Source organism: Salmo trutta, chromosome 2, assembly GCF_901001165.1.
Source record: "Salmo trutta chromosome 2, fSalTru1.1, whole genome shotgun sequence".
Classification (NCBI taxonomy): Eukaryota; Metazoa; Chordata; class Actinopteri; order Salmoniformes; family Salmonidae; genus Salmo; species Salmo trutta.
Window position 1 is genome coordinate 44,157,894 of NC_042958.1, and position 23,890 is coordinate 44,181,783.

The window sequence follows — 23,890 nt, forward strand, 5'->3', positions numbered from 1 at the left end:
ACTCCCTAACAGACATCATGACACCCAGGTCTCAGTCACTTCCTGGCAGACATCATGACCCCCAGGTCCCAGTCACTCCCTGATAGACATCATGACACCCAGGTCTCAGTCACTCCCTGACAGACATCAGGTCTCAGTCACTCCCTGAGAGACATCATGACACCCAGGTCTCAGTCACTCCCTGACAGACATCATGACACCCAGGTCCCAGTCACTCCCTGACAGACATCATGACACCAAGGTCTCAGTCACTCCCTAACATACATCATGACCCCCAGGTATCAGGCACTCCCTGACAGACACCAGGTCTCAGTCACTCCCTGACAGACATCAGGTCTCAGTCACTACCTGACAGACATCATGACACCCAGGTCTCAGTCACTCCCTAACAGACATCATGACAGACTGAAATTAAACCAAACACATCTGTTTCTGTCTACCCACCAGGTGTTGGCAAACCACATGGCTAACAGCGGTAACCCCATGAACCCTGGTGGTAACCCCATGGGTCAGGGGGGTATGTCTGGGAACAACCAGGGGATGAACTCACCCCAGTACCCAGGCCAGCAGCAGCAGTTCCCCAACAAGGGCCAGCAGAACCAGGCTTACATGCAGCAGGGCCTGTATGGACGCCAGGGCTACCCCGGGGGAGGAGGAGGCTTCGGGGGGAAGTGAGTGTGGGCCCCGGGGGAGGAGGAGGCTTCGGGGGGAAGTGAGTGTGGGGAGGCTTTATGGTAGAGTCTTACATGGCACCATTTTCTATATTTAGAGTCAGCCTGGTAGACAGGTAGAGTGGAGAGTCAGCCTGATAGACAGGTAGAGTGTGGAGAGTTGACCTGGTAGACAGGTAGAGTGTGGAGAGTTGACCTGGTAGACAGGTAGAGTGTGGAGAGTCAGCCTGGTAGACAGGTAGAGTGTGGAGAGTCAGCCTGGTAGACATGTAGAGTGTGGATAGTCAGCCTGGTAGAGTTTGGAGAGTCAGCCTGGTAGAGTGTGGAGAGTCAGCCTGGTAGACAGGTAGAGTGTGGAGAGTCAGCTTGATAGACAGGTAGAGTGTGGAGAGTCAGCCTGGTAGACAGGTAGAGTGTGGAGAGTCAGCCTGGTAGACAGGTAGAGTGTGGAGAGTCGACCTGGTAGACAGGTAGAGTGTGGAGAGTTGACCTGGTAGACAGGTAGAGTGTGGAGAGTTGACCTGGTAGACAGGTAGAGTGTGGAGAGTCGGCCTGGTATACAGGTAGTGTGTGGAGAGTCAGCCTGGTAGACAGGTAGAATGTGGAGAGTTAGCCTGGTAGACAGGTAGAGTGTGGAGAGTCAGCCTGATAGACATGTAGAGTGTGGAGAGTCAGCCTGGTAGAGTGTGGAGAGTCAGCCTGGTAGACAGGTAGAGTGTGGAGAGTCGGCCTGATAAACAGGTAGAGTGTGGAGAGTTGACCTGGTAGACAGGTAGAGTGTGGAGAGTTGACCTGGTAGACAGGTAGAGTGTGGAGAGTTGACCTGGTAGACAGGTAGAGTGTGGAGAGTCAGCCTGGTAGACAGGTAGAGTGTGGAGAGTTGAACTGGTAGACAGGTAGAGTGGAGAGTCAGCCTGGTAGACAGGTGGAGAGTCAGCCTGGTAGACAGGTAGAGGGTGAAGAGTTGAACTGGTAGACAGGTAGAGTGGAGAGTTGGCCTGGTAGACAGGTATAGTGTGGAGAGTTGAACTGGTAGACAGGTATAGTGTGGAGAGTTGAACTGGTAGACAGGTAGAGTGGAGAGTCGGCCTGGTAGACAGGTAGAGTGGAGAGTCAGCCTGGTAGACAGGTAGTGTGGAGAGTCAGCCTGGTAGACAGGTAGAGTGTGGAGAGTTGAACTGGTAGATAGGTAGTGGAGAATCGGCCTGGTAGACAGGTAGAGTGTGGTGAGTCAGCCTGATAGACATGTAGAGTGTGGAGAGTCAGCCTGGTAGAGTGTGGAGAGTCAGCCTGGTAGACAGGTAGAGTGTGGAGAGTCAGCCTGATAGACAGGTAGAGTGTGGAGAGTCAGCCTGGTCGACAGGTAGAGTGTGGAGAGTCAGCCTGGTCGACAGGTAGAGTGTGGAGAGTCGACCTGGTAGACAGGTAGAGTGTGGAGAGTCGGCCTGGTAGACAGGTAGAGTGTGGAGAATCGGCCTGGTAGACAAGTAGAGTGTGGAGAGTTGAACTGGTAGACAGGTAGAGTGGAGAGTCAGCCTGATAGACAGGTAGAGTGTGGAGAGTCTACCTGGTAGACAGGTAGAGTGTGAAGAGTTGAACTGGTAGACAGGTAGAGTGGAGAGTCGGCCTGGTAGACAGGTAGAGTGGAGAGTCGGCCTGTTAGACAGGTAGAGTGGAGAGTCGACCTGGTCGACAGGTAGAGTGTGGAGAGTCGGCCTGCTAGACAGGTAGAGTGTGGAGAGTTGAACTGGTAGACAGGTAGAGTGGAGAGTCGACCTGGTCGACAGGTAGAGTGGAGAGTCGGCCTGGTAGACAGGTAGAGTGGAGAGTCGGCCTGGTAGACAGGTAAAGGGTCTGTGAAATATTGAATAGAACAATCATGTTATCGAGGGTTTATGTTTTGTAACTGAAAGTGCTGCCTGGTTGGTACACAGGCTTGTTGAAACCCATTGAGTGCATGAGGGGTTTATGTGCTGCCTGGTTGGTGTGGAGAGAGGACAGCCAGTCCATGTTGTCACCCATTTCAATCTCAAAATCACTTAAAACTTAAGGTTAAGTTTGAAGTTATCTCTCAGCTGTATACCAAAACACGTGTAGCGGGGGGAACCATTTTGAAATGTTTTAAGTAGGATAGAATAAATATATGTATGCAGAACCATGTATTGTGTTATGCAGCATAGCTAACACAATCACTTTACACTCAACTACCCTCTACTTACTCAGTTATTGACTACATGATTGATGCTACCTTCTGTGTCCTGTCTACTAGTTACCCTGGAGGTCCTAACTCTGGTCCTGGTGGCATGGGCATGCCCTCCCACTCTCGTCCCCCTGGTGACTTCACCCAACCTGCTGCTGCCGCTGCCGCTGCCGCCGTCGCCGCGGCTGCTGCCACGGCTACCGCCACTGCCACGGCAACCGTTGCCGCCATGCAGCAGGACACTCAAAACAAGGACATGAACCAATATGGACCGGTATGTTGTAACGTTCATATATACACATATTAAGATGACCCTCTGTTAACACAGTAGATAGTTACAGTACACAAACCTACAGATAATTGTCTACTTTTGTATGGATGTGACAAATTATACAGGAGTGATTTTCCCTGAAGGCTTCGTAGCACTAAGATCGTCTTTCGTTTTGTTGCCTTTCATCATCTTTGTATTAGAAAATTAAGGGAAACTAAAAGCCAAAGCACTTCACCTTAATCCCACTTTCAGCTGTCGATTCTATTGATCCCTGTCCTTCTCTTCCAGATGACTTCGTCGTTCCAGATGGGGCCCAGCCAGGCTTACCAGAACCAGTTCATGAACCAGGGGTTAGGGGGGCCCAGGGGCCCTTCATCCCTCCCAGGGAACATGGGCCCCGGTCCGGGCATGAACCCCTCCAACATGGTCTCCTCCCACATGGGAATGAACCAGCCCCGGATCCAGGGGATGGTGCCCTTTGGAGGACACGGGGGCCAGAGAATGCCCCAGCAGGGATACCCAGGATCCAGGCCTCAGGGTATGGGCATGCAGGGTGTGAAGAGACCCTACCCTGGAGAGGTGAGTGGATCTGTAGGAGGGTGAAACTACCATGACTCCTCTATAGCTCAGTTGGTTGAGCATGGCGCTTGCAATGCCAGGACAGTGAGTTCAATTCCCGGGACCACCTACAGTGAGGGAAAAATGTATTTGATCCCCTGCTGATTTTGTACGTTTGCCCACTGACAAAGAAATGATCAGTCTATAAGTTTAATGGTAGGTTTATTTGAACAGTGAGAGACAGAATAACAACAACAAAATCCAGAAAAACGCATGTCAAAAATGTTATAAGTTGATTTGCATTTTAATGAGGGAAATAAGTATTTGACCCCCTCTCAATCAGAAACATTTCTGGCTCCCAGGTGTCTTTTATACAGGTAACGAGCTGAGATTAGGAGCACACCCTTAAAGGGAGTGCTCCTAATCTCAGCTTGTTACCTGTATAAAAGACACCTGTCCACAGAAGCAATCAATCAGATTTCAAACTCTCCACCATGGCCAAGACCAAAGAGCTCTCCAAGGATGTCAGGGACAAGATTGTAGACCTACACAAGGCTGGAATGGGCTACAAGACCATCGCCAAGCAGCTTGGTGAGAAGATGACAACAGTTGGTGTGATTATTCGCAAATGGAAGAAACACAAAAGAACTGTCAATCTCCCTCGGCCTGGGGCTCCATGCAAGATCTCACCTCGTGGAGTTGCAATGATCATGAGAACGGTGAGGAATCAGCCCAGAACTACATGGGAGGATCTTGTCAATGATCTCAAGGCAGCTGGGACCATAGTCACCAAGAAATCAATTGGTAACACACTACGCCGTGAAGGACTGAAATCCTGCAGTGCCTGCAAGGTCCCCCTGCTCAAAAAGGACATATACATGCCCGTCTGAGGATTGCCAATGAACATCTGAATGATTCAGAGGACAACTGGGTGAAAGTGTTGTGGTCAGATGAGACCAAAATGGAGCTCTTTGGCATCAACTCAACTCGCCGTATTTGGAGAAGGAGGAATGCTGCCTATGACCCCAAGACCACCATCCCCACCGTCAAACATGGAGGTGGAAACATTATGCTTTGGGGGTGTTTTTCTGCTAAGGGGACAGGACAACTTCACCGCATTAAAGGGACGATGGACAGGGCCATGTACCGTCAAATCTTGGGTGAGAACCTCCTTCCCTCAGCCAGGGCATTGAAAACGGGTCGTGGATGGGTATTCCAGCATGACAATGACCCAAAACACCCGGCCAAGGCAACAAAGGAGTGGCTCAAGAAGAAGCACATTAAGGTCCTGGAGTGGCCTAGCCAGTCTCCAGACCTTAATCCCATCGAAAATCTGTGGAGGGAGCTGAAGGTTCGAGTTGCCAAACGTCAGCCCCGAAACCTTAATGACTTGGAGAAGATCTGCAAAGAGGAGTGGGACAAAATCCCCCTCCTGAGATGTGTGCAAACTTGGTGGCCAACTACAAGAAACGTCTGACCTCTGTGATTGCCAACAAGGGTTTTGCCACCAAGTACTAAGTCATGTTTTGCAGAGGGCTCAAATACTAATTTCCCTCATTGAAATGCAAATCAATTTATAACATTTTTTACATGAGTTTTTCTGGATTTTTTTGTTGTTATTCTGTCTCCCACTGTTCAAATAAACCTACCATTAAAATTATAGACTGATCATTTCTTTGTCAGTGGGCAAACGTACAAAATCAGCAGGGGATCAAATACTTTTTTCCCTCACTGTATATGTAAAACATTTATACACATTGGATAAAAGTGTCTGCTAAATGACAGATATTATTATTATATTATGACTAGCAATATGGCTCACTGTAGATATTGATATACTTATCTGTGTTTATTAGGCTACCCTCAATTGATGTTAAACTAAAGCAAAGTTTGCTAATTTCCATTATAAACTGGGTGGTTCGAGCCCTGAATGCTGATTGGCTGAAAGCCGTGGTATATCAGACCGTATACCATGGGTATGACAAAACATTTATTTTTACTAGTCTAATTAAGTTGGTAACCAGTTTATAATAGCAATCATCATTATTGTCCAATCAATCAACTACTTGATGAAATACTTAACTGTAATATATTTCCTTCTTTCATTCCTCCCTATGAAGCCTAACTACGGAGGGCAGCAGTATGGTCCAGGACCGAACAGTCAAGGGTTCCCTCAGCAGCAGAGCCAGTACCCCACCCACACCCCCAACCCCTCCAGGCCACTCCCATCCCCCAACTACCCAGGCCAGAGAATGCCTGGTGGGCAGCAGATCCAGGGCCAGTACCCCCCTCCTGGAGGGGTCATGGGACAGTACTACAAGGTAAGCAGCCATAGACACTAGAGCAGGGCCCTCCAACCCTGTTCCTGGAGAGATACCCTCCAACCCTGTTCCTGGAGAGATACCCTCCAACCCTGTTCCTGGAGAGATACCCTCCAACCCTGTTCCTGCAGAGATACCCTCCAACCCTGTTCCTGCAGAGATACCCTCCAACCCTGTTCCTGGAGAGATACCCCCCAACCCTGTTCCTGGAGAGATACCCCCCAACCCTGTTCCTGGAGAGATACCCTACAACCCTGTTCCTGGAGAGATACCCTCCTGTATGTTTTAACTCCAACCCTGTTCCTGGAGAGATACCCACAACCCTGTTCCTGGAGAGATACCCCCCAACCCTGTTCCTGCAGAGATACCCTCCAACCCTGTTCCTGGAGAGATACCCTCAAACCCTGTTCCTGGAGAGATACCCTCCTGTAGTTAAGACTTACAAGAGGGTATCTCTCCAGGAACAGGGTTGGAGTTAAAACATACAGGAGGGTATCTCTCCAGGAACAGGGTTGGAGTTAAAACCTACAGGAGGGTATCTCTCCAGGAACAGGGTTGTAGTTAAAACCTACAGGAGGGTATCTCTCCAGGAACAGGGTTGGAGATAAAACCTACAGGAGGGTATCTCTCCAGGAACAGGGTTGGAGTTAAAACCTACAGGAGGGTATCTCTCCAGGAACAGGGTTGGAGTTAAAACCTACAGGAGGGTTTCTCTCCAGGAACAGGGTTGGAGTTAAAACCTACAGGAGGGTTTCTCTCCAGGAACAGGGTTGTAGTTAAAACCTACAGGAGGGTATCTCTCCAGGAACAGGGTTGGAGGGTATCTCTGCAGGAACAGGGTTGGGGGGTATCTCTCCAGGGACAGGGTTAGAGGGTATCTCTCCAGGAACAGGGTTAGAGGGTATCTCTCCAGGAACAGGGTTGTAGTTAAAACCTACAGGAGGGTAGCTCTCCAGGAACAGGGTTGTAGTTAAAACCTACAGGAGGGTATATCTCCAGGAACAGGGTTGGAGGGTATCTCTCCAGGAACAGGGTTGTAGTTAAAACCTACAGGAGGGTATCTCTCCAGGAACAGGGTTAGAGGGTATCTCTCCAGGAACAGGGTTGTAGTTAAAACGTACAGCAGGGTATCTCTCCAGGAACAGGGTTGGAGTTAAAACCTACAGGAGGGTATCTCTCCAGGAACAGGGTTGGAGTTAAAACCTACAGGAGGGTATCTCTCCAGGAACAGGGTTGGAGGGTATCTCTCCAGGAACAGGGTTGTAGTTAAAACCTACAGGAGGGTATCTCTCCAGGAACAGGGTTAGAGGGTATCTCTCCAGGAACAGGGTTGTAGTTAAAACCTACAGGAGGGTATCTCTCCAGGAACAGGGTTGTAGTTAAAACCTACAGGAGGGTATCTCTCCAGGAACAGGGTTGGAGTTAAAACCTACAGGAGGGTATCTCTCCAGGAACAGGGTTGGAGAAAGTTGTACTAGAGTCCATAGTGAGTGACTACTGACAGTACAGTGTATGTGTACTGAGTTGTGCACCATTATAACGAGGTCATCTAATGGTATAACTAGGTCATCTGTAAGTCGCTCTGGATAAGAGCGTCTGCTAAATGACGTAAATGTTTTGTTCTGTTTCTTTTTGCAGCAGGAGCCTTTCAACGGCCAAAGTAACAACTTCTCTGGGAGTGGATATCAGTACAGCCAAGGCAATATGAATGGGGTAGGCTTTACAATCACCTTACTAACACCAATGTATGATACCTGATGAAATAGGCCACATTTGATTTAATCTATTTTGATGCAATTAGCTGTATTTTATGTGTTTTTGCAAATAGTTATTTAATTATTTAAAATGATAATAATAAAATTATATTTATATTTTAATCTGTTATAATCCATTGCAGCCTCCTCGACCGGTGGGTAACTACCCCCACTCCCCTGTGCCTGGCAACCCGACTCCGCCCATGACCCCAGGAAGTAGTATCCCTCCCTACATGTCTCCCAATCACGACGTCAAACCCCCCTTCCCTCCAGACATCAAACCAAATATCACTGCTCTTCCTCCTCCTCCAGGTCAGTCAGTCTCTCAATTCAATTCAAAGGGCTTTATTGGCGTGGGAAACTTAAGTAAACATTTACACACACAAAAGTTTCAAGGGAATAGAGACATTTGAAAATGTTATATTATGGCTATGTGCAGTGTCTCTCTCTCTCTCTCTCACACACACACACACACACACACACACACACACACACACACACACACGCACACACACACACACACACACACACGCACACGCACGCACACACTTCCTCCACCTCCAGGTTAGTCTCTTTACATAGTGTCACAGCAGAGGACTTCCTATCCCAACTGTCATCATGTCCTCATCTGATACCTAATCTTACATGTCCCTTTGTCATTAGAATTAACTTTATTGTCCCGTCATCATTGAACCGTTGTTGTTTTATAAAGTTCTTTGTTTGTTGTAATTTGATCACTGGTTCCTTTTGATGTACTTTCTATTTTCTGCATTTCGGTGCAGCAGGGTTCCCTTGAAGAAGAGACTTTGGTCTCAATGAGACTTCCCTTCATAAAAAAATTCAAAAAAGTGAAATAAATAAAAGTGTTTGAATAAAGATTCAGTATAATTGGTACAGTATCACCAACCAACCTTTATTTGAGGAGAAGTTTGACCGTCTCCTTTTTTCTCTCTCCCAGCCAACCCCAACGAGGAGCTGCGTCTGACCTTCCCGGTGAGGGACGGGGTGGTCCTAGAGCCCTTCAGACTGGAGCACAACCTGGCCGTCAGTAACCATGTCTTCCACCTCCGCCCCTCCGTACACCAGACCCTCGTGTGGAGGTAAAGCTTTCCTCTACACCTCTCAAATTCAATTCTGGACCTGGAGGTCAGTTCCACTCTGCGTTTCCCCATTCTTCCCCTCTAACCAGGGACTGATTTAGACCTGAGATTCTAGACCTGGAGGTTAGTTCCACTCTGCGTTTCCCCATTCTTCCCCTCTAACCAGGGACTGATTTAGACCTGAGATTCTGGACCAGGAGGTCAGTTCCACTCTGCGTTTCCCCATTCTTCCCCTCTAACCAGGGACTGATTTAGACCTGAGATTCTAGACCTGGAGGTTAGTTCCACTCTGCGTTTCCCCATTCTTCCCCTCTAATCAGGGACTGATTTAGACCTGAGATTCTGGACCAGGAGGTCAGTTCCACTCTGCATTTCCCCATTCTTCCCCTCTAACCAGGGACTGATTTAGACCTGAGATTCTGGACCTGGAGGTCAGTTCCACTCTGCGTTTCCCCATTCTTCCCCTCTAATCAGGGACTGATTTAGACCTGAGACACCAGGTGGGTGCAATTAATTATCAGGTAGAACAGAAAATCAGCAGACTCTGGACCTCGTAGGATAAGAGTTGGATACCCTTGCCCCACACCCTAACCTGCCCCCTAACTCTACACCCTAACCCTATACCCAACCCACACCCTATACCCTATACCCTAACCCAACACCATATACCCTACCCACACTCTAACTCTACACCCTAACCATATACCCTACCCACACCCTAACCCTACACCCTACCCCAACACCCTAACTCTACACCCTAACCCTATACCCTACCCCAACAACATATACCCTACCCACACTCTAACTCTACACCCTAACCCTAACCCTACACCCTAACTCTACACCGTATACCCTAACTCTACACCCTAACCCTACACCCTAACTCTACACCCTAACCCTACACCCTACACCGTACACCCTAACTCTACACCCTAACTCTACACCCTAACTCTACACCCTAACCCTACACCCTAACTCTACACCCTTGGTCAGTATGTAGGAGGGTGTTCCTCTATTGGTCAGTATGTAGGAGGGTGTTCCTCTATTGGTCAGTATGTAGGAGGGTGTTCCTCTATTGGTCAGGATGTAGGAGCGTGTTCCTCTATTGGTCAGTGTTGTATGTAAAGTACAGCCCTCATTATGGATCAGGGTACAGTAGTATGCAGTGAAAAGAATCTGTACATTTTAAGAACCTTAGGCAGAGTGTACATTGTATATCCTGTTATTATCAGCCATTTTACAGATGTACTAGCTTTGGTCAATCCTTCTCCTAGAGCGAATGCGAGGTTACAGTCTGGCCACGCTAGCTTATAGATGAACTGACAGGTTGTCTTCCTCTGTCCCCCTGCAGGTCAGATGTGGAGCTGCAGTTTAAATGCCAGGTTGTCTTCCCCTGTCCCCCTGCAGGTCAGATGTGGAGCTGCAGTTTAAATGCCAGCTTGTCTTCCTCTGTCCCCCTGCAGGTCAGATGTGGAGCTGCAGTTTAAATGCCAGGTTGTCTTCCTCTGTCCCCCTGCAGGTCAGATCTGGAGCTGCAGTTTAAATGTTACCACCACGAGGACCGACAAATGAACACCAACTGGCCTGCCTCGGTCCAGGTCAGTAACAACACCATACACACACACACACACACACACACACACACACACACACACACACACTAACCGTCCCTTTCCTCTGTGCAGGTCAGTGTTAATGCCACGCCGCTCACCATCGAGCGCGGCGACAACAAGACGTCCCACAAGCCCTTGCACCTGAAACAAGTCTGCCAACCAGGAAGGAACACCATCCAGATCACAGTTACCGCCTGCTGCTGTGTGAGTACTGTACTGACAACAACAACCACTACTACTACTAATGGTGGTGGTGTTGATGTTGATGATTGTGGTGATCATGTTGGTGATGATGATGATGAGGATGGTAATGATGATGATGGTAATGAGGATGAAGATGAGGATTGTGGTGATGATGGTGGTGATGATGATGATGGTGATGATGATGATGGGGATAATGGTGATGAGGATGATGGTGGTGATGATGTTGGTGATGATGATGATGAGGATGAAGATGAGGATTGTGGTTATGATGGTGGTGATGATGTTGGTGATGATGATGATTGTGGTGATGATGATGGGGATAATGAGGATGATGTTGGTGATGATGATGATGAGGATGGTAATGATGATAATGAGGATGAAGATGAGGAGTGTGGTGATGAGGATGATGGTGGTGATGATGTTGATGATGATGATGATGGTAATTAGGATGAAGATGAGGATTGTGGTGTGGATGATGTTGGTCATGATGATGATGATGGTAATGAGGATGAAGATGAGGATTGTGGTGTGGATGATGTTGGTGATGATGATGATGATGGTAATGAGGATGAAGATGAGGATTGTGGTGATGATGATGGTGGTGATAATGGTGATGAGGATGATGAGGATTGTGGTGGTGATGGTGATGATGATGGTAATGAGGATGAAGATAAGGATTGTGGTGATGAGGATGGTGGTGATGATGATGATGAGGATTGTGGTGATGATGAGGATGGTGGTGATGAGGATGATGAGGATGGTGATGATGAGGATGGCGGTGATGATGAGGATGGTGGTGATGATGATGATGATGAGGATGGTAATGATGATGAGGATAAAGATGAGGATTGTGGTGATGAGGATGATGGTGGTGATGTTGGTGATGACGAGGATGATGGTGGTAATGAGGAGGAGGATTGTGGTGATGAGGATGATGATGATGATGATGATGGTAATGAGAATGGTGATGAGGATTGTGGTGATGATGGTGGTGATAATGGTGATGAGGATGATGGTGGTGATAATGGTGATGATAATGATGAGGATTGTGGTGATGATGAGGATTGTGGTGATGATGAGGAGGATTGTGGTGATGAGGATGATGGTGGTGATGATGAAGATGACGATTGTGGTGATGACGAGGATGATAATGAGGATAATGTAATGACGGTGAGGATAATAATGATAATGATGATGCTCCTCTCCTCTACAGTCTCACCTGTTTGTACTGCAGCTGGTCCACAGACCCTCTGTCCGCTCCGTCCTGCAAGGCTTACTGAAGAAGAGGCTACTGCCTGCAGAGCACTGCATCACCAAAGGTACACTACTGTCATCCCTCCCTCTAATACTGAGTGACCCTCTCTCTGGTACTGAGTGACCCTCTCCCTCTGGTACTGAGTGACCCTCTCCCTCTGGTACTGAGTGACCCTCTCCCTCTGGTACTGAGTGACCCTCTCCCTCTGGTACTGAGTGACCCTCTCCCTCTGGTACTGAGTGACCCTCTCCCTCTGGTACTGAGTGACCCTCTCCCTCTGGTACTGAGTGACCCTCTGTCTCTGGTACTGAGTGACCCTCTGTCTCTGGTACTGAGTGACCCTCTGTCTCTGGTACTGAGTGACCCTCTGTCTCTGGTACTGAGTGACCCTCTGTCTCTGGTACTGAGAGACCCTCTGTCTCTGGTACTGAGAGACCCTCTCGCTCTAATTGATTGATCTTATTTGACCTTTTAAACTGAACATATGTCTACATAGCTTTTTACAATAATCAAGGACAACATAATAAAGTTGACCCCTTATCTCCACTGTGGTCCTCCTCCCATCTCCCTTATCTCCATTGTGGTCCTCCTCCCACCTCCCTTATCTCCATTGTGGTCCTCCTCTTATCTCCCTTATCCCCAATGTGGTCCTCCTCCCATCTCCATTGTGGTCCTCCTCCCATCTCCCTTATCTCCATTGTGGTCCTCCTCTCATCTCCCTTATCCCCAATGTGGTCCTCCTCCCATCTCCATTGTGGACCTCCTCCCATCTCCCTTATCTCCATTGTGGTCCTCCTCCCATCTCCATTGTGGTCCTCCTCCCATCTCCATTGTGGGCCTCCTCCCATCTCCCTTATCTCGATTGTGGTCCTCCTCCCATCTCCCTTATCTCCATTGTGGTCCTCCTCCCATCTCCCTTATCCCCATTGTGGTCCTCCTCCCATCTCCATGGTGGTCCTCCTCCCATCTCCATTGTGGTCCTCCTCTTATCTCCACTGTGGTCCTCCTCCCATCTCCATTGTGGTCCTCCTCCCATCTCCACTGTGGTCCTCCTCCCATCTCCCTTATCTCCATTGTGGTCCTCCTCCCATCTCCCTTATCTCCATTGTGGTCCTCCTCCCATCTCCATTGTGGTCCTCCTCTCATCTCCACTGTGGTCCTCCTCCCATCTCCATTGTGGTCCTCCTCCCATCTCCACTGTGGTCCTCCTCCCATCTCCCTTATCTCCATTGTGGTCCTCCTCCCATCTCCCTTATCTCCATTGTGGTCCTCCTCCCATCCCCATTGTGGTCCTCCTCCCATCTCCCTAATCCCCATTGTGGTGCTCCTCCCATCTCCACTGTGGTCCTTCTCCCATCTCCCTTATCCCCATTGTGGTCCTCCTCTCATCTCCCTTATCTCCATTGTGGTCCTCCTCCCATCTCCATTGTGGTCCTCCTCCCATCTCCCTTATCTCCATTGTGGTCCTCCTCCCATCTCCATTGTGGTCCTCCTCCCATCTCCATTGTGGTCCTCCTCCCATCTCCCTTATCTCCACTGTGGTCCTCCTCCCATCTCCATTGTGGTCCTCCTCTCATCTCCACTGTGGTCCTCCTCCCATCTCCATTGTGGTCCTCCTCTCATCTCCACTGTGGTCCTCCTCCCATCTCCACTGTGGTCCTCCTCCCATCTCCCTTATCTCCATTGTGGTCCTACTCCCATCTCCCTTATCTCCATTGTGGGTCTCCTCCCATCTCCATTGTGGTCCTCCTCCCATCTCCCTTATCTCCATTGTGGTCCTCCTCCCATCTCCATTGTGGGTCTCCTCCCATCTCCATTGTGGTCCTCCTCTCATCTCCACTGTGGTCCTCCTCCCATCTCCATTGTGGTCCTCCTCTCATCTCCACTGTGGTCCTCCTCCCATCTCCACTGTGGTCCTCCTCCCATGTCCCTTATCTCCATTGTGGGCCTCCTCCCATCTCCCTTATCTCCATTGTGGGTCTCCTCCCATCTCCATTGTGGTCCTCCTCTCATCTCCATTGTGGTCCTCCTCCCATCTCCCTTATCTCCATTGTGGTCCTCCTCCCATCTCCATTGTGGGTCTCCTCCCATCTCCATTGTGGTCCTCCTCCCATCTCCACTGTGGTCCTCCTCCCATCTCCCTTATCTCCATTGTGGTCCTACTCCCATCTCCCTTATCTCCATTGTGGCCTCCTCCCATCTCCATTGTGGTCCTCCTCTCATCTCCACTGTGGTCCTCCTCTCATCTCCCTTATCTCCATTGTGGTCCTCCTCCCATCTCCATTGTGGTCCTCCTCCCATCTCCCTTATCTCCATTGTGGTCCTCCTCCCATCTCCATTGTGGGTCTCCTCCCATCTCCATTGTGGTCCTCCTCCCATCTCCACTGTGGTCCTCCTCCCATCTCCCTTATCTCCATTGTGGTCCTACTCCCATCTCCCTTATCTCCATTGTGGCCTCCTCCCATCTCCATTGTGGTCCTCCTCTCATCTCCACTGTGGTCCTCCTCTCATCTCCCTTATCTCCATTGTGGTCCTCCTCCCATCTCCATTGTGGTCCTCCTCCCATCTCCACTGTGGTCCTCCTCCCATCTCCCTTATCTCCACTGTGGTACTCCTCCCATCTCCCTTATCCCCATTGTGGTCCTCCTCCCATCTCCATTGTGGTCCTCCTCCCATCTCCATTGTGGCCTCCTCCCATCTCCATTGTGGTCCTCCTCTCATCTCCACTGTGGTCCTCCTCCCATCTCCATTGTGGTCCTCCTCCCATCTCCACTGTGGTCTTCCTCCCATCTCCCTTATCCCCATTGTGGTCCTCCTCCCATCTCCATTGTGGCCTCCACCCATTTCCATTTTGGTCCTCCTCTCATCTCCACTGTGGTCCTCCTCTCATCTCCACTGTGGTCCTCCTCCCATCTCCATTGTGGTCCTCCTCCCATCTCCATTGTGGTCCTCCTCCCATCTCCATTGTGGGTCTCCTCCCATTTCCATTTTGGTCCTCCTCTCATCTCCACTGTGGTCCTCCTCCCATCTCCCTTATCTCCATTGTGGTCCTCCTCTCATCTCCACTGTGGTCCTCCTCCCATCTCCCTTATCCCCATTGTGGTCCTCCTCCCATCTCCATTGTGGTCCTCCTCCCATCTCCCTTATCTCCATTGTGGTCCTCCTCCCATCTCCCTTATCTCCATTGTGGTCCTCCTCCCATCTCCATTGTGGTCCTCCTCTCATCTCCACTGTGGTCCTCCTCCCATCTCCATTGTGGTCCTCCTCCCATCTCCACTGTGGTCCTCCTCCCATCTCCCTTATCTCCATTGTGGTCCTCCTCTCATCTCCACTGTGGTCCTCCTCCCATCTCCATTGTGGTCCTCCTCCCATCTCTACTGTGGTCCTCCTCCCATCTCCCTTATCTCCATTGTGGTTCTCCTCCCATCTCCATTGTGGGTCTCCTCCCATCTCCATTGTGGTCCTCCTCCCATCTCCACTGTGGTCCTCCTCCCATCTCCCTTATCTCCATTGTGGTCCTCCTCCCATCTCCATTGTGGGTCTCCTCCCATCTCCATTGTGGTCCTCCTCCCATCTCCATTGTGGTCCTCCTCCCATCTCCATTGTGGTCCTCCTCTCTCCACTGTGGTCCTCCTCTCATCTCCCTTATCTCCATTGTGGTCCTCCTCCCATCTCCATTGTGGTCCTCCTCCCATCTCCACTGTGGTCCTCCTCCCATCTCCCTTATCTCCACTGTGGTACTCCTCCCATCTCCCTTATCCCCATTGTGGTCCTCCTCCCATCTCCATTGTGGTCCTCCTCCCATCTCCATTGTGGCCTCCTCCCATTTCCATTTTGGTCCTCCTCTCATCTCCACTGTGGTCCTCCTCCCATCTCCATTGTGGTCCTCCTCCCATCTCCACTGTGGTCCTCCTCCCATCTCCCTTATCCCCATTGTGGTCCTCCTCCCATCTCCATTGTGGTCCTCCTCCCATCTCCATTGTGGCCTCCTCCCATTTCCATTTTGGTCCTCCTCTCATCTCCACTGTGGTCCTCCTCCCATCTCCATTGTGGTCCTCCTCCCATCTCCATTGTGGTCCTCCTCCCATCTCCATTGTGGCCTCCTCCCATTTCCATTTTGGTCCTCCTCTCATCTCCACTGTGGTCCTCCTCCCATCTCCATTGTGGTCCTCCTCCCATCTCCCTTATCTCCATTGTGGTCCTCCTCCCATCTCCATTGTGGTACTCCTCCCATCTCCCTTATCCCCATTGTGGTCCTCCTCCCATCTCCATTGTGGTCCTCCTCCCATCTCCATTGTGGTTCTCCTCCCATCTCCATTGTGGTCCTCCTCTCATCTCCACTGTGGTCCTCCTCCCATCTCCATTGTGGTCCTCCTCCCATCTCCACTGTGGTCTTCCTCCCATCTCCCTTATCTCCATTGTGGTCCCTCTCCCATCTCCCTTATCTCCACTGTGGTCCTCCTCCCATCTCCACTGTGTTTCTCCTCCCAACTCCACTGTGGTCCTCCTCCCATCTCCCTTATCTCCACTGTGGTCCTCCTCTCATCTCCCTTATTTCCATTGTGGTCCTCCTCCCATCTCCATTGTGGTCCTCCTCCCATCTCCCCAGTTAAGAGAAACTTCAGCAGCGTAGCAGCGTCCTCTGGGAACACCACTCTGAATGGCGAGGATGGTGTTGAACAGACGGCCATCAAGGTCTCCCTCAAATGTCCAATCACCTTCCGGCGGATCCAACTTCCAGCCAGAGGTCATGACTGTAAACATGTCCAGTGCTTTGATTTGGAATCCTACTTACAGTTGAACTGTGAGCGAGGAACGTGGCGATGTCCAGTATGCAAGTAAGTTGGGACTGCAGTTGAACATGGGGTGGGTGATCCTAACCTGGTTGGGTGAAACTGGAACTTTTACAGTAATGTTGAAATAATGTGCACTGACCCTGTAAAACTACATTGAGTAATGTTATTTATGCTATATCTGAAATACTCAGTTAATAGTTAATAAACAAAGAGTTGAAAAGATCAATGACCACTCTGATGGTTACCTTCTGTATTCAGTCAGTAATGTTTATGTCCTCTCTGTCCTCCGCAGTAAAACAGCGTTATTAGAGGGACTAGAAGTCGACCAGTACATGTGGGGGATCCTGAATGCCATCCAAAAGTAAGATGGCTATCCCAGCAACCTCACCATACTCATCAACCCCCCCCCCCCCACTGCACCAAACACCATGAATGTTATCACTTATCAACCTTATCAAGATTTTTTGAAAGGTTTAGATTAATAAAGATATGTTGTTGACTTCTGTAAAGTGGAACCATTGTTTATTGGGATGCAGGAATAAAGCGCTGTGGAGCAGCAATATTCATTCTGCAGCTTTCTCTTTACGTCATCTCACTATTCCCCCCCCCCTCCCCCCGCTAGCTCGGAGTTTGAGGAGGTGACCATAGACCCTTCGTGTAGTTGGAGACCTGTGGCCATCAAGTCTGATATCCACATCAAGGAGGATCCAGATGGACCCATGGCAAAGAGGTTCAAGACCATGAGCCCCGCCCAGATGACCCTGCCCAACGTGATGGAGATGATCGCCCTGCTCGGCCCAGGGCCCTCGCCCTACCCGCCCCAACAGGGGGGCAACAACAGCGAATACGGAAGCCATGGTACATTATTTACTTAGCCTCTTTCTTCCTAACTTAATCCTCTTAGTTCCTGGAGGAACATAGGGCCAAGGTACATTATTTAGAGATACTTTCTTCCTAACTTAATCCTCTTAGTTCCTGGAGGAACATAGGGCCAAGGTACATTATTTAGAGATACTTTCTTCCTAACTTAATCCTCTTAGTTCCTGGAGGAACATAGGGCCAAGGTACATTATTTAGAGATACTTTCTTCCTAACTTAATCCTCTTAGTTCCTGGAGGAACATAGGGCCAAGGTACATTATTTAGAGATACTTTCTTCCTAACTTAATCCTCTTAGTTCCTGGAGGAACATAGGGCCAAGGTACATTATTTAGAGATACTTTCTTCCTAACTTAATCCTCTTAGTTCCTGGAGGAACATAAGGACAAGGTACCAACAATGGGTTTTTAGATTATATTTCTGTGTACATAAAAACATACAACAAGAGCCTCTATTTATATTGGTACTTATATCATAATGATTATGTGATTTGAAAAATAAATACAAATAAAATAACCTTTAAAAGTAACTTGCTTGTTTTGATTTTTGTTGTGTTACTAGGTAACAGTTACCAGGGCCACAGCGGGGGCTTTGACTTCCCCCATGGGAACCCCGGTGGTACGACCATGAACGACTTCATGCACGGCCCCGCTCTGTCTCACCCACCAGACATGGCACAGGACAAACCCCTCACACACAGCATGCCTGACTCTGTAAGTTAAAGTTTGCACGTTTTCAAGTTTACTGCCATGTGTGATGTATACAGAGGGTAGTGCGTACGGCCCAGTACATCACTGGGGTCAAGCTTCCTGCCATCCAGGACCTCTATACCAGATACCAAAGTTGTCAAAGACTCCAGCCACCCTAGTCATAGACTGTTCTCTCTGCTACCACACGGCAAGCGGTACCGGAGCGCCAAGTTTAGGTCCAAAAGGCTTCTTAACAGCTTCTACCCCCAAGCCATAAGACCCAGGTAATCAAAGGGCTACCCAGACCCCGCTTTTACGCTGCTGCTACTCTCTGTTTATTATCTATGCATAGTCACTTTAACTCTACCTACATGTACATATTACCTCAATTACCTCGACTAACCGGTGTCCCCGCACATTGACTCTGTATCGGTACCCCCTGTATATAGCCTTGCTTGTTATTTTACTGCTGCTGTTTAATTGTTTGTTACTTGTATTTTTTATTTTCTACTTATCTATTTTTTACTTAACACTTTTTATTTTTTTCGTAACTTCTTAAAGACTTGTTGGTTAAAGCTTCTTTGGGCTCAAATCCGATTTGATCCGATTCGATTTGACAACATCCGGTGAAATGGCAGAGCGCCAAATACTTATTTTTAAATACAAAATATTTAACTTTCATACATTCACAAGTGCAACACACCAAATTAAAGCTTAACTTCTCGTTAATCTAGCCACCATGTCAGATTTCAAAAAGGCTTTACGGCGAAAGCCAACCATGCGATTATCTTAGGACAGCGCCCAGCATACCAACACATGAAAATCAGATTTCAACCCGATAGGCGCCACACAAAAGTAACGATTTAATTCATGCCTTAACTTTTAAGGACTTCTTCTGTTGGCACGCCAATATGTTTCATAAACATCACAAATGGTCCTTTTGTTCGATTAATTCCGTCGTTATATCTTCAAAATGTCAATTTTCTTTGGCGCGTTTGATTCAGAAAACACCGGTTCCAACTCGCCCAGCATGACTACAAAATATCTAATAAGTTACCTGTAAACGCTGTCCAAACATTTGAAACAACTTTCCTAATACAACTTTAGGTATTTTTTAACGTAAATAATAGATACAATTTAAGACAGGATAAACTGTGTTCAATACCGGATAAAAACAACATGAAGCGCGTGACCTGAAGCTCGCATCAAAACATTAGAGTGCACTAGGCTGGACCCTCGTTCTGAACTGCCGTACTTCTTCATTTCTCTAAAGAAAAACATCAACCAATTTCTAAAGACTGTTGACATCCAGTGGAAGCGATAGGAACTGCTAGCAAGTGCCTTATAAATCTAGACAAACATAGAAAACACATTGAAAACACTGACACCTCAACAACAACAAATTCCTGGATGGTTTGTCCGCGGGGTTTCGCCTGCCAAATGAGTTATGTTATACTCACAGACTCACAGTTTTAAAAACTTTAGAGTCTTTTCTATCCAAATCTACCTATTATATGCATATCCTAGCTTCTGGGCCTGAGTAGCAGGCAGTTTACTTTGGGCACGTTTTTCATCCAGACGTCAAAATACTGCCCCCTAGCCCAAAGAAGTTAAGGGCTTGTAACTAAGCATTTCACTAAGGTCTACACCTTTGTATTTGGCACATGTGACAAACACAATTTGATTTGGATTTATACATTGGCGATCTTACTGTAAGAGTCACTCAGTGCACAGGTTATATGCAAGCAACTGCAGTAAGCTTTAGCACTGTAGACATGGAAGTGATTTCCTATTAGCTTCAACCCTGTTCTAATTTACATGACCCAACGTACAGAACTTAACTCACACTAATAATCTCAATGCTTCTCTTTGTCTTTTTCTCTCATTTTCTCTTTCTCTATCTCCTTTTCTCTCTCTCTCTCTCTCTCTCTCTCTCTCTCTCTCTCTCTCTCTCTCTCTCTTTGTCTCTCTCCTTTTCTCTCTCTCTCTCTCTCTCTCTCTCTCCTTTTCTCTCTCTCTCTCTCTACTCTGTCTCTCTCTCTCTCTCTCTCCTACTCTCTCTGTCTCTCTCTCTCTCTCCTACTCTCTCTCTCTCTCTCTCCTATTCGCTCTCTCTCCTACTCTCGCTCTCTCTCCTATTCTCTCTCTCTTTCTCTCTCTACTCTCTCTCTGTCTCACTCTCTACTCTCTTCTTTTCTCTCTCTCGCTCCTTTTCTCTCTATCTACTCTCTCTCTCTCTCTCTCCTTTTCTCTCTCTCTCTACTCACTCTCTGTCTCTCTCTCTCTCCTACTCTCTCTCTCCTACTCTCTCTCTCCTATTCTCTCTCTCTCCTACTCTCGCTCTCTCTCCTACTCTCGCTCTCTCTCCTACTCTCTCTCTCTCCTACTCTCCCTCTGTCTCCCACTCTCTCTCCTACTCTCTCTTTCGCTCTCTCTCTTCCTCCTTTCTCAGATACCTCATCCTGCCAACACTGACCAGTCCCACAACTTGTTACAGCAGAGCTTACACGCTCCATCTCACCCCGGCAGCCAATCGGGACAGCCGTTGCATCACAGTGGGCCTCCTCAGCCGTCACGACAACAGGCTCCGCCCCCACAGCAACAACAGCCCGGCCCTAACAATCATCCTCAGCAGCACGGCGACCCCTTAGAGGGACTGGGTGGAGGGCTCCCAGATATGCCCGAACCTTCCTTGGATGTAAGTTAGACACACATGGGTTACGTCCCAAATGGCAACCTATTCCCTATATAGTGCACTACTTATTTAGAAAATAGGGTGCCATTTGAAACGTATATATTAGTGATGGGTTATGGGTTAACCGTGGGTTATGAGTCGGGTTGTCCCACGGTGTCTGCGGTTATATCCACGTGGTGGGTGGTCATGAAATATTGCATGGCTGAAGGTTGAATAAAGAGAAATCAATGAATTAAAAATCCATAATTGAATTAATTTTGTGCGATTTATAGGCTACATAGAGTTTTTTACAAGTTTTTTTTATCATCTGCTGTTATTATGTAAGCCTAAGCTTTAGGGCCTAACGCCTCGATCACACCTACAGCATCACGGCACAAAACGGTACGCAGTATCATCTGGATATTTGTTCAACAAAAGTTCAACATTCACCTTCTGCTAACATTTCTGTCAAACCGTCTACGCAGACAATGTGATGCTTACGTTCGATAAATCCAACGTATGCACCACACAGAAGAAACTGCCTCAGCAACGCTGCAAGGCAAACGCAGCATTTCACTGGAAATGAATGTACTTCTGGTGTACCAAACTGAAATGACGCTGTCGGTGTGATTGAAGCATAACTGTATGCGTGCCAAATACACAAAAAAAGAGTTACCGTCGGATCCACTGAGGTAAAAAGGACTGTCGGAATTGAATTCAATAAGAGACAAGCTGTGAAATGGAGAGTTGAAAATAAAGAGAAGGGAGGGACAGAGCAGTAGTCTAATGTTTGGGAAAGAGGGCCAGAACAGTAGTCTAATGTTTGGGAAAGAGGGCCAGAACAGTAGTCTAATGTTTGGGAAAGAGGGCCAGAACAGTAGTCTAATGTTTGGGAAAGAGGGCCAGAGCAGTAGTCTAATGTTTGGGAAAGAGGGCCAGAACAGTAGTCTAATGTTTGGGAAAGAGGGCCAGAGCAGTAGTCTAATGTTTGGGAAAGAGGGCCAGAACAGTAGTCTAATGTTTGGGAAAGAGGGCCAGAACAGTAGTCTAATGTTTGGGAAAGAGGGCCAGAGCAGTAGTCTAATGTTTGGGAAAGAGGGCCAGAACAGTAGTCTAATGTTTGGGAAAGAGGGCCAGAACAGTAGTCTAATGTTTGGGAAAGAGGGCCAGAACAGTAGTCTAATGTTTGGGAAAGAGGGCCAGAGCAGTAGTCTAATGTTTGGGAAAGAGGGCCAGAACAGTAGTCTAATGTTTGGGAAAGAGGGCCAGAGCAGTAGTCTAATGTTTGGGAAAGAGGGCCAGAGCAGTAGTCTAATGTTTGGGAAAGAGGGCCAGAACAGTAGTCTAATGTTTGGGAAAGAGGGCCAGAACAGTAGTCTAATGTTTGGGAAAGAGGGCCAGAACAGTAGTCTAATGTTTGGGAAAGAGGGCCAGAACAGTAGTCTAATGTTTGGGAAAGAGGGCCAGAACAGTAGTCTAATGTTTGGGAAAGAGGGCCAGAGCAGTAGTCTAATGTTTGGGAAAGAGGGCCAGAGCAGTAGTCTAATGTTTGGGAAAGAGGGCCAGAACAGTAGTCTAATGTTTGGGAAAGAGGGCCAGAACAGTAGTCTAATGTTTGGGAAAGAGGGCTAGAGCAGTAGTCTAATGTTTGGGAAAGAGGGCCAGAACAGTAGTCTAATGTTTGGGAAAGAGGGCCAGAACAGTAGTCTAATGTTTGGGAAAGAGGGCCAGAACAGTAGTCTAATGTTTGGGAAAGAGGGCCAGAACAGTAGTCTAATGTTTGGGAAAGAGGGCCAGAACAGTAGTCTAATGTTTGGGAAAGAGGGCCAGAGCAGTAGTCTAATGTTTGGGAAAGAGGGCCAGAACAGTAGTCTAATGTTTGGGAAAGAGGGCCAGAACAGTAGTCTAATGTTTGGGAAAGAGGGCCAGAGCATTAGTCTAATGTTTGGGAAAGAGGGCCAGAACAGTAGTCTAATGTTTGGGAAAGAGGGCCAGAACAGTAGTCTAATGTTTGGGAAAGAGGGCCAGAACAGTAGTCTAATGTTTGGGAAAGAGGGCCAGAACAGTAGTCTAATGTTTGGGAAAGAGGGCCAGAACAGTAGTCTAATGTTTGGGAAAGAGTCCAGAACAGTAGTCTAATGTTTGGGAAAGAGGGCCAGAGCAGTAGTCTAATGTTTGGGAAAGAGGGCCAGAACAGTAGTCTAATGTTTGGGAAAGAGGGCCAGAACAGTAGTCTAATGTTTGGGAAAGAGGGCCAGAACAGTAGTCTAATGTTTGGGAAAGAGGGCCAGAACAGTAGTCTAATGTTTGGGAAAGAGGGCCAGAACAGTAGTCTAATGTTTGGGAAAGAGGGCCAGAACAGTAGTCTAATGTTTGGGAAAGAGGGCCAGAGCAGTAGTCTAATGTTTGGGAAAGAGGGCCAGAGCAGTAGTCTAATGTTTGGGAAGAGGGCCAGAACAGTAGTCTAATGTTTGGGACGAGGGCCAGAGCAGTAGTCTAATGTTTGGGAAAGAGGGCCAGAGCAGTAGTCTAATGTTTGGGAAAGAGGGCCAGAGCAGTAGTCTAATGTTTGGGAAAGAGGGTCAGAACAGTAGTCTAATGTTTGGGAAAGAGGGCCAGAACAGTAGTCTAATGTTTGGGAAAGAGGGCCAGAACAGTAGTCTAATGTTTGGGAAAGAGGGCCAGAGCAGTAGTCTAATGTTTGGGAAAGATGTTATATGTGATGATTGCAAGGTGTTATAAAAATTCAACAGTCACAAGACGGGAACTTCAAATATGGTATGTTAAGGGAACTGTACTGTCCAGATATGTTAAATGGAAACTGAAATCTGGACACTGACTGTAGGTCTATAACCTCTCACAGTTGAATATTAACTCCTGCAGAATTAAGCATTTCTTGCAGTAAA

At 48.1% G+C, this 23,890-nt stretch overlaps 1 protein-coding gene across 1 annotated transcript in view; it reads left to right on the forward strand.

Moving 5' to 3' along the window:
- LOC115155607 (zinc finger MIZ domain-containing protein 1) overlaps nucleotides 1-23,890 on the forward strand; it is a 387,284-nt gene that overhangs the window by 352,434 nt on the left and 10,960 nt on the right. The window contains exons 8-22 of the mRNA XM_029702387.1: nucleotides 448-671; nucleotides 2,941-3,145; nucleotides 3,431-3,721; nucleotides 5,821-6,021; nucleotides 7,660-7,734; nucleotides 7,919-8,087; nucleotides 8,734-8,875; nucleotides 10,395-10,473; nucleotides 10,561-10,692; nucleotides 11,906-12,011; nucleotides 16,557-16,785; nucleotides 17,036-17,104; nucleotides 17,366-17,601; nucleotides 18,183-18,334; nucleotides 20,763-21,008. Of these exons, the coding sequence (XP_029558247.1) occupies nucleotides 448-671; nucleotides 2,941-3,145; nucleotides 3,431-3,721; nucleotides 5,821-6,021; nucleotides 7,660-7,734; nucleotides 7,919-8,087; nucleotides 8,734-8,875; nucleotides 10,395-10,473; nucleotides 10,561-10,692; nucleotides 11,906-12,011; nucleotides 16,557-16,785; nucleotides 17,036-17,104; nucleotides 17,366-17,601; nucleotides 18,183-18,334; nucleotides 20,763-21,008 (2,556 nt within the window). The remainder of the gene's footprint in view (nucleotides 1-447; nucleotides 672-2,940; nucleotides 3,146-3,430; nucleotides 3,722-5,820; nucleotides 6,022-7,659; nucleotides 7,735-7,918; nucleotides 8,088-8,733; nucleotides 8,876-10,394; nucleotides 10,474-10,560; nucleotides 10,693-11,905; nucleotides 12,012-16,556; nucleotides 16,786-17,035; nucleotides 17,105-17,365; nucleotides 17,602-18,182; nucleotides 18,335-20,762; nucleotides 21,009-23,890) is intronic.